Source organism: Lissotriton vulgaris, chromosome 12, assembly GCF_964263255.1.
Source record: "Lissotriton vulgaris chromosome 12, aLisVul1.2, whole genome shotgun sequence".
Classification (NCBI taxonomy): domain Eukaryota; kingdom Metazoa; phylum Chordata; class Amphibia; order Caudata; family Salamandridae; genus Lissotriton; species Lissotriton vulgaris.
This window is the reverse complement of record NC_141700.1, coordinates 735,265,596-735,282,313: the sequence shown is the minus strand read 5'-3', so window position 1 is coordinate 735,282,313 and position 16,718 is coordinate 735,265,596. Positions and strand designations below refer to the sequence as shown.

At 46.5% G+C, this 16,718-nt stretch overlaps 1 protein-coding gene across 2 annotated transcripts in view; it reads right to left on the bottom strand.

Moving 5' to 3' along the window:
• Positions 1-16,718, bottom strand: part of KCNAB3 (potassium voltage-gated channel subfamily A regulatory beta subunit 3) — a 344,630-nt gene that overhangs the window by 44,429 nt on the left and 283,483 nt on the right. For both annotated transcript variants that reach the window (XM_086946036.1, XM_086946037.1), the window contains exon 8: positions 14,309-14,395. In XM_086946036.1, the coding sequence (XP_086802162.1) occupies positions 14,309-14,395 (87 nt within the window). The remainder of the gene's footprint in view (positions 1-14,308; positions 14,396-16,718) is intronic.

The following is a 16,718-nucleotide window of genomic DNA, read 5'->3' as shown; positions in this document are numbered from 1 at the left end:
GGTTCTGTTACGATAATATTTTTAGAAAAGCGAAAGAACACGACAAAAACTTGACTTGGGATTGTTACGACTCTGTTTCATGGTCAAAAATGGAGAGTACAGGTATGTTGAAGGTACCATTGGTAGGGAGTAGCGGGGGTGAATCCTCCCGGCAATATGCTGGGACACCCTTTCGATCGGGTACAGGTAACGACTACCACTCGAAGCCGAACGGCAACGCAGGTAAAAGGGGGATTTGTTGGAATTTTAACAGGGGTAAATGTACGAGGCCCCAGGGGTCATGCAAGTTTAGACACGAATGTGGAGGGTGTGGGCAGCCATCCCATCCTGAGTCCATGTGCAGAGCCAAAACGGGTGATAACGGTGGTAGGGGAAGCGCCAAACAGGTCTGAAATGGTCCGAGGGGCGCCTTTACCTACTCCGATTGATTCCATGGCAATGATTCCTTGGCTCAACGAATACCCGGATCATGCTTCCGCTGGGGTGTTGCGGAACGGGTTTTCATATGGTTTCCGCATCCCAGTGGGGGATTTTCAGGGTGTAGCAAAATGTAAGAACCAACTGTCGGTCCTGCAACATACGACCGTGGTACAGGAAAAGATTGGGAAGGAGGTTACTCGAGGTCGAGTCGCCGGTCCATTTGATGTGCCACCATGTGCTAACTTTGTTTGTTCCCCTTTGGGGTGGTCCCCAAGAAGGACCCGGGTGAGTTTCGGCTGATACATAATTTATCAGCCCCACGTGGTCTGTCCGTGAATGATGCGATAGACCCGGAAGTGTGTTCGGTGCGGTACGCATCTTTTGATGAGGCCGTTGCCATGTTGAATCGCCTAGGGCCCGGTGCGCTGATGGCAAAATCTGATATTGAGTCAGCGTTCCGGTTGCTCCCGGTACACCCAGACGATCAGCGTCTCCTTGGTTTTATGTTTCAGGGTCACTATTACATGGATAGATGTATGCCAATGGGATGCTCTATATCTTGTGCCTATTTTGAAAAGTTCAGTTGTTTTCTGCAATGGGTCTTCACAAAGAGGACGGGTTTTCAACATGTTATGCATTATCTCGATGACTTTTTGTTTCTGGGGGCAGCCGGGGATCCAGAATGTGGACAGGCTTTGAATGAATTTTGTGTCTTAATGAAGCATTTTGGTGTGCCATTGGCACCAGGTAAGACTGTGGGTCCCTCGACTTGCCTCGAGTTCCTAGGGATCGAGCTCGACTCAGAGGAAGGTTGTTTTCGATTACCAAGAGAAAAGGTGTTAAGATTCAGGGCATCCCTGGAAACGTGTATTAGTGAGTCTAAGGTCAAACTGCATCAATTACAACAATTGGTGGGCCAGCTGAATTTTGCCCTGAGGGTAATGCCGATGGCCCGCCCCTTTTCCCGCTCGATCGCTCAGGCCATGGTCGGCCTGAAGGAGGGTCATCATCGCATGAGGCTATCGGCAGAGGTTCGCCAGGACATGCGCATTTGGTTGGCATTTCTGGCGGAGTTCAATGGTCGAATCGTCTGGAATAAACCGGCGGTGTCCTCCGAAGAACTGGGGCTGTGGACAGATTCGGCTGGGAGCATTGGTTTTGGTGCCATATTCGGCACACAATGGTCGGCTCAAAAATGGCCGTTATGGTGGCATGAGTGTGGGCTGCCAAGTAACATTGCCTTTCTTGAACTTTTTCCCATTCTGGTGGCCCTGAAAACTTGGCCTGAGGGATTCAGAGATCACTCTGTGGTGTTTTGGTCTGATAACATGACCGTGGTTGAGTGTATCAATAGCCAGGCAGCACGATGCAAATGGATTCTGAGATTGCTCAAAGAAATTGTGTTATTATGTATGCAATTGAACGTGCTATTTAAGGCAAGACATGTGCCGGGGGTAATGAATCAAGCGGCTGATGCGCTTTCTCGTTTTCGTATGCAGGCCTTCTGGGGTTTTCTGCCCACAGCGGACCCGGTGGCGGCACCCTTTCCCGAAGCTCTCTGGTCTCTCGGTGCCCCGAACTACAGAACCTCGTGGGAGAGAGTTTAGCACCCAGGACGAGGAAGGCATATGAAGGGGCGTTCCGATCCTATTGGGCCTTTTTGGGGACTGCTAGGGGAGAGCTTTGGGGCCAGGAAGAGCTAGTGGTAAAATTTCTGCTGTCCTTACATCAGGCAGGCAAATCAGTGGCTACGGCCCAGAGGCATCGGGCCGCCATTTCCTTTATGGCAAGGGCTCATGGGATCCAGGACCCGACTGCGTCTTTCGTTGTGCAAAAAGCGCTACGTGGGTGGCAACGCCTTGAGGGTCGCAGAGTAGATGAAAGGCGCCCGATAGGTCTGGATAGGTTGGCTCTGTTGTTATCTGTACTTCCTGCAACGTGTTCATCCCAGTATGAAACAGTGTTATTCCGAGCCGCTTTTGTGCTAGCATTCCATGGGGCTATGCGGGTAAGCGAACTAGTGGCAAAGAACAAGCAGGATACCATGGGGGGACTGTGCCGAGAGCACGTTCAGGTCAGGGGGGAGACAATGACTGTCTCGTTTGTCAGGTTCAAGACCGATCAGGGTGCGATTGGGGACGGCATAATCATACAAAGGATTCCCGGGTCTTCCATGTGCCCTGTGGTGTGCGTAGAGGAATATTTAACGCAAAGGGTGGCATCATGGGGGGGGACCTTGTTGAGACACGCTGACGCCACCCCACTGACGAGGTTTCAGTTTCAGCGGGTGCTTGCGATGTCGATTTCGGCCGCGGGCTTGAACCCCGGCGAGTTTGGGACCCATTCCTTTCGGATAGGGGCTGCTACAGAGGCTACAGCCAGGGGTCTGAATGTTGAACAAGTAAAACGTGTGGGGCGTTGGTCCTCAAACTGTTATAAGAGGTATGTGCGGTTGCACATGTTGTGAAGCTGTAATGATGTACTCACGCTTCTTGTTTTTGTTTGGTTTTCAGTTGCGCAAGCCTACGAGGCGGGGCGGACTGTGCAGTCGACCCGACACCGGGGGGCCAGCGGTCAGACATCACCGGCTGTGAAAAAGGAGGTGTGGGTCGTGGGCCACTCATACGTGAGGCGTGCCGCGGACGTATTCAAAGCAGGTGACATGATTCACGTGGCTGGGGAATACGGGTACAGTGTGTCCTTCTACGGAAAGGGCGGGCTCTGTATTGACCAGTTTCGATCATTTTTTGAGGGTTTGTTAGGGCGGACGAGGTCACCGCCGTCTGTAGTCATAGTACATCTTGGGGGCAATGATTTGGTGACCACTGGTAGACGACTTCTTCTTGAGGCGATGTTTTCCACGGTAAGTTGGTTGGCAAGAAGAGTTCCAGGGTGCACAATTGCATGGTCCCATATGATCCCACGGAAAGTGTGGCGGGGGGCTCTTTCGGTTTCTGCTCTGAATCATTCAGTAAGGAAAATTAATAATAAAGTGAGTAGATTGTTCCGTTCAAGTACACTGCATTCTATTTCGCATGGTTGTATTAAAGGGGACAGTATGTATTTGGGGGATGGTGTTCATTTGTCCCGGATGGGGAACGAGTTACTCATAGGAGACCTGATAGCTTGGCTAAAGACTTTATGACATGACCTTTAGGCAGGAGTGTTGTGGGGGGTCCGGATAGCCGGTCAACTATCCGGCCTGTGGCGGTAAGGTCATGATCGGTGAGCAGTAATTGGAAGATCCCTATGGGTGGGCGTCACCCATTACGGATGGGAGCGCTCGGGGGAGGTGGCCATTGGCCCCTCAACGGGGAGGCGGTCCCTTCTAAGGAAGGGCCGCCGAAAGGAAAGGAAAGGCGGTCAAGGCCCCTTCCTGGGTAGGAGGGGCTACAACCCCCTCCTGGGGAATTTCCCGGGGCCAGGACATCTGCGACGGCAGATGTGGTAAGTTGTATGGGGTTTGGGAGGGGGTCTACGCTACCTTCTAGATACCTCACACGAGTCCTCAGACGACCTTTAAATGGCGTCGAGTTTATTGGGCCCCCGTCAAGTCAAGGGAAATTGGTAGATGCACTTGAGGTACACCTCTGTGCGGTCGCCCCTCACAAGTGAGGGGGATATTTCTGGTTTAGGGATCTTGACACCGGTTACGACCTTGCCGTTGGCCCTTAAACGTTAGGATGTACAATTTCAAGTTAAATGTTTTGTAGGATGTTAGTTCGGCTAGGAGAACCTTTGTATTAGAGAATATGTTAAGGTTAGCCAAACATCGCAATGTGGAAATGAAATTGTACATAATATGAAACTGTTATTTTAATGTTTTCATTTTGTTTCATATTTTAATAAATACGGCCGGGAGGGTCACTCCCTCCCGTCTTCCAAAAGTTCAGAACCGTTTCCGGTTTCCCATCCTTGGGGATTGTGTTGAGAGGGGGTGGCGGGTATCTCAGCTATATGGAAAGGGGCGACCATTCGGTCCCCCCGAACGTATGGCGGAGTACCACGATCCCCCCGGGAAGCCATCTTGGGCGGGAGGCGAGTCTCGGCTGGTATGCCCGAAGCGGCGTAGCCGGGGCGCGCTTTTTTCCCGCCCTGGAGTGGGCTGGCCTAGACACTGACGCGGCCGGCCACGCCCTTGGGGCAGGCAGGGGCGGGTTTACGCCCGCCCTGAAGACGGATAAAAGGAGCAACAAGCCAAGAAAGCATCCTCTTGTTCCTGTGCTCTGAAGCTGCACCTCCTCGCTGCACGTGAGCTCGAGACGGAACGAAGAGCCAATTTTGACCCACCCACCAGCCCCTGAGGACAGCAAGTGGTTTTTGAATAAAGTTTGATGTGGTAACGCTAATTCTTGCAGGTTGTGATGATTATCGTGATAACTTTGAATATGCAATAAAGAATGGTCAATTGGTTGTATGTTTTTGCAAATAAAGTGATTCTGCACTAGTGTTGATCAGTAATCATGCTTTTTTAGTAAGTTGTAATTGTTACTGTCTTTTAGTAATTTAGTAATTTAGTAATTTAGTTAGAATTGTCGTATTTATGTTGGTCGGGCGGTAAGGTCATGATCGGTGAGCAGTAATTGGAAGATCCCTATGGGTGGGCGTCACCCATTACGGATGGGAGCGCTCGGGGGAGGTGGCCATTGGCCCCTCAACGGGGAGGCGGTCCCTTCTAAGGAAGGGCCGCCGAAAGGAAAGGAAAGGCGGTCAAGGCCCCTTCCTGGGTAGGAGGGGCTACAGCCCCCTCCTGGGGAATTTCTCGGGGCCAGGACATCTGCGACGGCAGATGTGGTAAGTTGTGTGGGGTTTGGGAGGGGGTCTACGCTACCTTCTAGATACCTCACACGAGTCCTCGGACGACCTTTAAATGGAGTCGAGTTTATTGGGCCCCCGTCAAGTCAAGGGAAATCGGTAGATGCACTTGAGGTACACCTCTGTGCGGTCGCCCCTCACAAGTGAGGGGGATATTTCTGGTTTAGGGATCTTGACACCGGTTACGACCTTGCCGTTGGCCCTTAAACGTTAGGATGTACAATTTCAAGTTAAATGTTTTGTAGGATGTTAGTTCGGCTAGGAGAACCTTTGTATTAGAGAATATGTTAAGGTTAGCCAAACATCGCAATGTGGAAATGAAATTGTACATAATATGAAACTGTTATTTTAATGTTTTAATTTTGTTTCATATTTTAATAAATACGGCCGGGAGGGTCACTCCCTCCCATCTTCCAAAAGTTCAGAACCGTTTCCGGTTTCCCATCCTTGGGGATTGTGTTGAGAGGGGGTGGCGGGTATCTCAGCTATATTCTTTCCATCTTTTTTTACTTTCCTTTTTCTTTACTCCTTTCTCTCCTCCTTTCTTTTTTGCCTTCTTCCTTTTCTTCTTTCATTCTTTCCTTCTTTTTTTGCTTTTTTGCATTCTTTCATACTTTCTCTTTCTTTTTCGTTCTCTTTGGACTTCTTTCCTTTTTATTTCGTTTTTCATTTTTTCTTTCCTTCATTACTTCTGTCTTTTTTTCTTCTTTCTTTCTTGTTTTCTTCTTTCTCCTTTGACTGCTTTCATTCTTTCTTTCCTTTCATTCTATTTTAGCCTACTTTTCAGTTTTTTACCTTGTCTCCTTTTTTCTGTCTTTCAATCTTTCTTTTTTGCCTTCTTTCTTTTTTCTTTTCTTCTTTCCTTTCTTTCTTTCCTTTTGTCTTTCCTTTTTTACATGTGTATTTCTTGCCTTCATTATGTTTTCCCTTCTTTCTTTTCTTCTTACTTTTTTGCATTCTTTCCTTCTTATTTTTTTTTCGTTTTGCCTTCATTCTTCTTTCTTGCCTATTCCTTTTTCTTCTTTTTTTCTTATTTCCATCTTTCCTTTGTTCTTTCTTTTTGCCTTCTTTCCTTATTTCTTGCCTTCTTTTTTCCTGTTTTGCCTTATTTCTCACATTTTCTCCTTCTTTTTTCCCTTCATTTTTGTCTTCTTTCCTTCCTTGTCTTCTTTTTCTCACTTTTTTGCTTATTTCTGCCTTCATTCTTCCTTTCTTTCCTTCTTTCTTTTTTGTATCTTTCCTTCTATCTTTTTCTTTTTTACCCTCCTTCCTTTCTTATTTGCCTTCTTTCTTTCTTCTTTCTGCCTTTCTTTCTTCCTTCCTTTCTTTCATGTTTCCTCCTTCCTTCCTTCCTTCCTTTTGCTTCCGCACCCCCTTCCTTTCTTTTTGCCTTCCTTCCTTTTTTGCTCTTCTTCCTTCCTGTTTTGTCTGCCTTCCTTCCTTCTTGGTCTGTCTTACTTCCTTCTTTCCTTCCTTCCTTCCTTGCTTTCTTCCTCCCTCCGTCCTTTCTTTCGTTCTTTCTTTCTCTAACGTGAGGCTAGCAGCCAGTGCCAAACTCATGCCATTTTAGGTCTGTGTTAGCCAAGATCATTTGGTTTTCCTAAAAGCATGTATAACATAGTTACTTATAGGGGGTTTCAGCCAGACTTCGTCCATTAGTCTGTGATTGTGTCATTCCCATTTTTCTTTCACCCCCTCCAGCATGCATTAAGGTGCAATGTTAGGCCATTTCAGTCATTGGCAGAATTTACTATAAGTTGCGTCATGCTGCCATTTCACAAGGAGCCCATCCAGGCACAAGGTAGTTCCCTTCAGTGCCGAGTGCACCACGGTAATGTGTACTTGTGTGAGACTAGAAAAACACTTTTGCCTTTAGCCAATACGTTTTTTTTGTCAGATTTAATGAGGGCCCAGCAGATTCCTGAACAATGCAGGTGTGTAAAAACTATGACAAAACCAAAAAGGAATCGCCGAAAGGCTGCCCTCCAACGCCAGATTTATTGGCTTTGCCAATGCTTTATTTTATTTACCAATCCAAACGTCATCTGCTATATTGGGTTGGTAAAAAAAAAAACTATGGCACAACAGACATGTCTAGGGAATGACACAAGCAGGTCATAGTGTCTTTATTTCTTTCAGTGCTACAGATCATCGGCAAAAAACTTTTAAGATTTTTACCGATGCTAGACCATCGGCAAAAGCATTGGCAAAGACAATAAGTCACAAAGGTGAGATCTTTTGGCTTTGGCAGTGCATGTTCAAGTAAGGGTAGTCCATTGACTACGGTATGCATAGCAAGCGAGCATGTTCTATATGATACGAAATGGCTGCACAATCTATTATCTTACTTTTGTCCTGGTGTACGAACTTATGTGTAATGTGGAGTCTACCAAAATTTGCCTTCACAAATTCCTACATTGTTTTACACTGCTATTTGCACCAGTGCTAAGTTTTTGTAAGATGCTCCAAGTGTGCTGGTGAAGAACCAGTCCCCCTATCAGGCCAGGGTCCTCCTGAAAGGGGTGTTGGGCTGCCAGTTGTCAAGCAGCTTGCCTGTGAAACACCTCTGCCCCAGGCCCATGAAAAGCATTGACAGAGCTACTCGCAGGTCTGGCTGGTCTAGTGCCTGGCACCCAGTCTTACCCCCTCCGTAAATGTTTTTGTACTTGTATAGCGCACAGCTACCCGCAGTGGGTTTCCCGGCACTTGTACGAATACCGCAAGGGAACCCTTCCTGGCTTTCCCTGTGAAGTGTCCACTCCTGGGCACCCCCATGGTGCAGACCAGGCATCCCTCGCGTTGTGGGGGCCGTTGTGGAGACTAAGCAAGCTACTGCCCAGAGTTGCAGCGTGGGACCCATGATTGAGGCGAGAATATCCGATCAGGGGAATTAATGAGCCCAAGACCCGCCAGGGTAGGAATCGAACCCTGGTCCCTGGCCAGAGCTCTGCATCAAGGTCTGCCTGCTCTAACCATTGAGCCACACTTCTACATCCCGTTACACTAGTTTTACAGAAGCAGCACCCAATTAGGCAATGTGACTTTCTGAAACAGGAAAACAAACAAAGCGGTGACCAGCCTTGCACTCAGAGAGCAGTGTAGTAAACAGGGCTTGCGCCAGTGTGCGCGCCAGGGAGAGAGAGATTCTATTAATGTTTCTATTTTCCTGTCTACAGTCTCATGCATGTCTTTCTACTTCTATCATATTGCTTGTGTATGTGTTTGTTTATGGCTGTGTGTGCTGAGCGCCTCCCTCGCCTGCACTGACTCCCAGAGCAGGCGCTCGACCCTCTTTAAAGGCGCTGATGTCTAATAATAGAAGGCCCATATCTCGCTCCCCCCGGGGACGCCTATTGTTGGGGAGAGGCAGCGTGTTCTGCTGACTGCAGCACATCCAACCTGCTGGGACAGGGCCCGAGTCACAGCCTGTAATTGGCTTTAGCCTGATTCTGTCAGGCCCAGTGCTGTTCCGGGGTATGACAGCCCCATTCACTCTCACCCAGGCCCCTCTCCCGCCTCCAAACACCAAGTAAGGAGGAGCAGTGTTCGCGCCGGGGCCTCGACAGCATTCAACTCTGTCAAGACGAAGCGCCTTGAGGCCGCACTGGTTTGTCCGCACTAGTCCACACTGTCCGTCATGGAGTTTATTCATTGAGTAGCCAGTCTCAAGACAGGGGCGGCCTTAGGCATGTGCAAGCTGTGCACCTGCACAGGGCCACCAAACCCCAGAAATCACCACGCCAGTATATATCCTTAATATAATAATCCTCTGAGGATGAATACATATTTGTGTGGCGGCCCCTGGCAGGGATTTGGCGGCCTCCGGCTCTGTTCCACTTCCAAACACCCTGACCCCCCCCCCTCTTCTGTGGCCTCCGTGCTCTGCCCCGCCCAGACCCCCTCTTCCGGGGCCCCCTACCTACGCTCCCTGCCCAGGGCCGCCATGAGCCTAGAGCCGCCCCTGCTCAAGCTGTATTTCCTAGCCAAAAGTGTTGAAATAGAGAGGGGCAGGGTACTGAGATTCAGGGTATTTCTTTGATCAAAGGCATTCTAGACACTTGGCTTTGCTCCACTTTGGCTGGCAGTGCTTAGAAACATCAGGACTGGGCGCTATGGAAGATCTCATTAGGGTGTAGAACAGGACGGCTCGTGGACTGTAATTTATCTGTATTGATCTCATTAGCAGAGAAAAGTAAACCGGGATCGATTCCGTTTTAGATCTGACGACAGAAAACTTCACGTCTAGTCGCCCCTACTGTGACACATTCTCAGAAATATGCAGAGCAGGCGTATAGGCTCTGGCCCAGAAAAGTAATTCTCTCCCTCTTTATACTATTGGCTGTTTTGTGTTCCATTTCATCTCTGTGGGAGTGCTTTGCATAGGATGAGACACTATTTTGCATCTCTAAATTACGTTTAATGCATGACATTAAGTTCCTTATCTCATACGTGCATTGTGAACAGAAAGCAACCCTTTTTTCTGTTTTGTTTTTGTCTGCAACAATCTTTATGTTTTGTTCAGGGCTTTATGTGACTGACTTTATAAGCCAGCATCCTACTACTTGTCCCTTTCCAGATTATGATAGCCTGACCCTAAAATGGCCGCCCTAAATTCATGTGAGACTTCAAGAGACAGTCATTTATGGGTCAGTTCATCTACCCAATCAGGCCCTGTTCATCATTCTTTTGTGAGGGCGCAGCTCACGCAGTGAGTGAGTCTCTAATGGCTTCACACCGATGTCAGCAGGACGCTGATCACACAGTCCCACTGTTCCAGGCTCAGCAGCTCATTCTCGCTGCCGCCAGAGTGGTATTCACTAAGCATGGGCAGAAAATGTGTTCCTATCGTGAAATTTGCGGATTTTTGGCAATTTCGCAATCTGCGAATCGTGCGAAATTGCCAAACAATCCGCAAGTTCGTGAATTTTTTTGCTTGTTCGCGCTTTAAAAATACAATCTTGCACACACTGCGTTGACTTACCTTGATTCTGAGTTTGCCGAGTTGTTTTCCTCCCGCGAACAAGATGGCCGCGCCCAAAAACGACCGCCTAGGTAAGTTTGCGGTAGCCGCGCTGAAAAAACACCCCGCGAACACGCCAGAACACGCCAAAATAAAAAATATTGCAAGTTCGCACAAATTCGTGAATTTTGCGGACCGCGAATTCGCTTTCGCATGAATTCACGGACCGCGAATTCGCAAATTTCGCCCATACTTAGTATTCACACAGGTGACCCTTCCAGTGGCTTCCCCCGCCTGCCCAGTTCTCTCGCCTCCTCCTAATGTCACACACTGCTGTCAGAGTGAGCGCGCATGGGGCGTCCAGGAACTCCTCCTATACAGTTTGTGCATGATGACAGTCATGTACACTTTTTTGTGCATCAGTAATAATCACAATTGTCTGTCTCAGACATACACAGCGCTGTCATCTTTTTATAACACTAGAACAGGGTATAGGGTAGGACACTTAACTGCACTCAATCTAATGAATCTTGGTCACGTTATATCTAGGGGTGCCAAGAACCTGAGGCCATATACCCCTAGGCCTCCAAAATCAGTGCCAAGGCACTGTACACAATTCAAAGAAATAGTTCGGCACACCACAAAATGTTCAATGAGCAATATCAGAGAGGTCAAAAAATATATCAGTAAGCCATTATGTATTCTTTTCTTTCTTTATTTTCAGTCTTCACAAAGTAGCCAACGCGTTTCGTCCAGAGGACTTCTTCAGGGCGAATTGATGGGATGTAGTATAGTGTACAGGATTTTATCAGTTGGAACAAATTTCTCCAGCTATTAAGATGGCACCTGTCTCCAGATGCTGTGTTGGCAGCTATCCTTTTATTTTTGTGGTAGATTGAACAGGTTTTTGAAAGAAGAATATGTTCCAGCGCAGAGGGATGTCGAATGCGCATACGCACAGGTGATGAAAGTGTTCACCTTCGCCAGGTTGGTCTTGCGTGTTGTCTCCTCGGGTGTCGTCTCGTAAAGTGGTTCCACTTTACGAGACGACACCCGACATCCCTCTGCGCTGGAACATATTCTTCTTTCAAAAACCTGTTCAATCTACCACAAAAATAAAAGGATAGCTGCCAACACAGCATCTGGAGACAGGTGCCATCTTAATAGCTGGAGAAATTTGTTCCAACTGATAAAATCCTGTACACTATACTACATCCCATCAATTCGCCCTGAAGAAGTCCTCTGGACGAAACGCGTTGGCTACTTTGTGAAGACTGAAAATAAAGAAAGAAAAGAATACATAATGGCTTACTGATATATTTTTTGACCTCTCTGATATTGCTCATTGAACATTTTGTGGTGTGCCGAACTATTTCTTTGAACAGCGCTGTCATCTTTACAGATCATTGCAAAAAATTAATGTATGTTATATGCTTGCTTGTTGCTTTACCGCATAGCACAACTCTTGTTTAACATTTGCATTCTCTCGTGACTCACTGAAGAATTCACACAAATACAATGTAATTGCACATGCCACACAAAAACAGTAATACACTTGCGGCCACATGCATCAAAGTCCGGTTTTGCGATTCCTTATTTGCGATTTTTAGGGAATCGCAAAATGGGATGCATGATTAAAATCGCATAATATTTGCGATTCGGTAAAAATCGCAATTTTTACCGAATCGCTAATATTATGCGAATTCTAATTTGCGATTTCGCAATTCCCATTGATTCCTATGGGCCAAAAGGCCCTTAGGAATCAATGGGAAGGCATTGACATTTTGCAAATTTCAATTAGCGATTCGCAAAATGTTAATGCATTCCATGGGTTCAGGGGGGGGGTCCAAAGGACCCCCCCTGCACCCCTGAAATGTATTTTGAAGTGCATGTTTCACACACACATGTCCTAAGGACATGTGTGTCTGTAACATGACAGTGTTTTAAAATGCACTTTTGAGCATTTTAATACATTTTCGCAAATTACCACGAGGTTCACCCTCGTGGTAATTTGCACCCCCTAATTGCGAATTCACAATTTTAAAAGTAATCATGCATTGCTTTTAAGGAATCGCAAATTTGCGAATCCTTAAAAGCAATCGCATTTTTGGAATTCGCTAAAAATAGCGATTTTTCCAAAAATGTTTGATGCATCCCAAAAACCTATTTAGGAATCGCAAACGGCCGAATTTACCGATTCGCACCGTTTGCACTTCCTAAATAGGTTGATGCATGTGGCCGTTAGCGATGCATTTAATGTAAAGACCTCTGAAGACCAAATTATTCCCTCCTAACAGCAGGTGCTGATCCAGAGGAGGTTAAAACGAATAACAGCTGCAGTGAATGAACACATTTGCGGAGTGAAACTTGTGGAGGTGTTATTCTTTCTCTTGTGGATGTAACTGCCAGCACAGCAGAGTGTTTCAACCTGAACTCAACCAACAATACCAGCAGGACTGCCAGCAAGTGAGGTGTGCTCTGGCAAAGGCCTCAAACTCCACATGCACTCTTGCAAAATCCTGTAAGGGTTTAGTACAATTGTCAAAGCTTATATCAAAAACACCAAGCCATGCTTCAAAGCTATTTTTTTTTAAAAACCCTTACGAGCATCATTATATAAACTATGCTCATTTTGCAGTCGAGTCTCTTTTTATTTGGATTTTATACTGAGAAGAACAGAGCAGAACCAAAAAAAGACACGTACATTAAATCAAGGAACAGGAGGCAAGTTACATAAAACAGAAAACATGAACATTTTCCAATCAACAGCATCTTGATTCAACCAACCCAAACCTGATTAAAGGAGCGAAAGCGATAGTGTCAATAACATGAATTACAATCAAATTTCATTAATCATCGAACTAGAGAGCAGATCAAATACTAGATAAAAATAAAGTGGCAGATTTACAATAACTGGCGCATCACTGCAAATTAGCAGGGATGATCCAGTAATTGTGCGCCGCAGCTCCGCCATGCATAATGCGCCGCATTTACAATGCGGCACACCATGGGGCAAAACGGCACAGATGCGTGACGCATCTGTGCCGTAAAAGCGGCGCATTGCTGGAGTTGCATCGCAAGCGCGACACAGCTCCAGAAATGATTTGGGGGGCCCTATTTGGATAATGCTGCGTCAAGCCTTACGCCTACTTCAAGCAGGCGCAGGGTTTTGACGCAACATGGGCTCAAAAGTGACTGAGTGAAATCTTGTAGATTTCACTCAGCCACTTTTAGGAGGCGTTCCTGCGCAGGAGCGCCCCCCACTGCGCAGGAACGCCTCCTTATGGCGCAGGGCTTTACAACGTGACGCATCTCCCAGATGCGTCACGTTGTTAATACCCCACACCATGGCGCATCTTTTGCGCCGCCGCTGCGTCACAAAAGTGACGCAACGGCGGCACAAAAGAGGCGCAAGGGGCTTGTAAATCCGCCCCAAAGTACCATAGATGTACTCATTGAATATTGAAACACCCAATTACAGAAAGGTTTTCTCTAGAGATGACATCGGTAAATTGGATTGTGCTAATAGCACGGCTAAAAGTAGCGCTGTTGCATCCTCTAAAAAGTGTCATTAATATTGAGAATATACCCAAACTCCCATCCTAAAAGCGTGTCTACTATAGATAGCTAAGTAGTGAGAGGACATGGCATAAAATAATATTTGTTCAATTGAGTTCTAAACACAATATTATCTAGTCGGCTGATAAAGTGCAAAGTACTCATCACAGTGAAAAAAACATCAACATTGCATGAAACTTTGCTAAGTTCTTATTTCACAAACACAAGGATAGTTTAACAATTCCATTTTAATCATCTCAATCATCCAGTGATCCATAGGAAGGTCTTTTTGACTTCCACCATTATAATATCAAAGAGTGTGCAACAGACATGGCAATGGAAATATGTAGACGAGCCTTGTGTGGGTTTTTGTAATTGACAAAATCTACAAATTCCCTGAAATGATATCATGGTAATGTTTGGGCAAAGACAACAGTTCTGGCTCGTAACTGAAAATAAAAACCCTATCTGTTGGCTTTGGCAGTGCTTGTTGTTCTTGCATGCTATGTGTCGCATTGCTTGTGCATAACTCTGCAGAAGTAACTCGGCACTCACCTTCCATGGGGCTGTTGGCGTCCATCCTGTTGGCAAACACAATGTCCACATAGTCCAGCTGCAGCCTCTCGAGAGAGCCCCTGAGACCTGCGAGAAGAGACGCGGGGGTCAGAGACAGAAAGACAGACACCAGCAGAGCCAGGGACGCTACCTGCGCAGATAGACTGCCGCAGACAGATGCAGCCTGACTGTGGTCAGGGACAGACAGACACATCTTGGACCAGAGAGGCTGAGACAAGGGGCAGAGAGACAGACACTCCCTGCTCTCAGTCCCTCAGGTCTAAGAATCGTCTCTGAGAGTGACACTCCCTGGAGAAGAGCGACAGGGATGACTGACAGAGCAATTCAGCATCAGTGGCACAGAGGTGAGCGTCAAGGACACATGACACCCCCTGGGGGAGAGATGCTGCTCCCACAGGGTCGCAGAGACTGACTGGGGACAGAGAGACACTACCTGGAGGACAGAGTGGTGAAGAGAGAGACAAAGCGTGTGGCAGAGGCCAGGCACTGACAGACACAGCCTTGGGGAGGGGGGCAGAGAGATTGAGGCCAGGGACAGTGAGGTACTGCTTGGAAAAGAGACAATGAGATCATACACAGAGAAACTCAACCTAAGTGACACTTGAGCCAGGGGCATTGATTGACACATCAACACTATGGCACCTTAATAAAAAAGAGCTGTATATACAATAGAATTCAGCTATGTCCAAAAGAAAGGACAGGGCAGGATGTGGTTAAAGGTTCTTGTAAGAAATGACTGCCAATGAATATAAATGTGGTAAGAGCCCATTGATAGGGCTGCTTCTGAAGTTTTGCATTTAAAGTATAAGTTACTAATGTAAGGTGACCCCTCTCCAATGGATGCAAAGAATCCCTCAGATTCTGTATGAAAACTCTTTCAAGGCACAGGGGAGAGCTGGAGAGTTGTTTCACGAAGGGACAGAGCGAGTCCCTATAAGGCCCCACAGGTACAGGTCACATCAGTCTCCCCCTTTTTTCAGCACCTTTACAGAGGCTATCATGTATCATTGAAAATTGCATTCGCAAAGGGTGCGAATCGCAAAATTCGCCCGTTTGCGAATGCAATTTCATCATTTGGGATGCATCATCATTTTTGTACTTTTCGCAATTTAAGAAATCGCAAAATTGCGATTAAATAAATTGCGATTGCATTTAAGGAATCTCAAATTGAGATTCGTTAAATGCAATGCATCAAACTAAAAAAATTAGCGATTTCGCTAATAGGGGGAGCAAATTACCATAAAGTTGACCTTCATGGTAATTTGCAAAAACTTCGAAAAATGCACTAAAGTGCATTTTTCAAAGTTCCATTTTACACACACACATGCCCTTGTACTTATAGGAAGATTTCAGGGGTGCAACAGGGTGTCCTTTTGACACCCTAGCACCCTTGAAATTGCATTCTCAATTTGAGAATCTTTAATTGAGAATCGCAAATTGAGAATTTCTTCCCATTCATTCCTATGGGCCTCTAGGCCCGTAGGAATGAATGGGGTGGTATTCCTTAATTGCGATTCACAATTTGCGAGTCGCAATTAAGGAATTTTAAGGAAACGCTATTTTTTTAGCTATTTCTTCATGCATAGCCTTTTGCAATTCCTTATTAGCGAATCCTTATTTTTCGCTAATAAGGAATCGCAAATGGCATTGTTGATGCATGTGGGCCTAAAGGTGCAGATGGTGAATCCGAGCAAATGCAAATAACAAATTAATGACCAACCAACACCTTTCTGAAGGTAAATGTTCTTCTAAAGTATACTCGCTTCTCCAGCATCCTCCTGTGATCTGCACACACCCCAGTCTCTGAAAGCAGGAGGACCAATGGCCACAGAAGATGAGGTTTTAACAAAGGACACTCTTAAGTACATCTGTGCCACAGTGAGATGCTGCTCCACCCTCAGTCCTACAGAAAAGTTTTGAAAAGCAGCAGAGTCCCAGGCTTGACAAATGGCCTGAATTGGGAATCATGTGCTGAGGACGGATGTAGATGCCTATCAGTACTCGAATCAGCATGATATTCCTCTGGGGGGGTCTGCATCTGCCAGTTTATAGCAATGTTTATCATAGAGAAAGACACACCTGGTAATTGTCAGCTGTGCTTCAGCTATTGATATCCTGGGTCCCTCACCAAAAAGGCTGTCATCAATCCCTGAATACTTTGTTCTGTAGGCTCAGCAGCCGAGTGCCCTTCTGGAGTCTATAACTTGAGGTAAGTGAAAGTCAGAAGATACTTTTGAAGAAGGAGGGTCTGAGTTTGAATGTGAATTTGTGCTCAGAGTACACCATAAAGGGAGGAGAAGCAGAACGAGCTTATAACCCTCCAACACTCCTTGCCCGACTGATTGTCGCCAACAGAATTAAATCCCATGATAGGCAGCCCTGCGGGCAC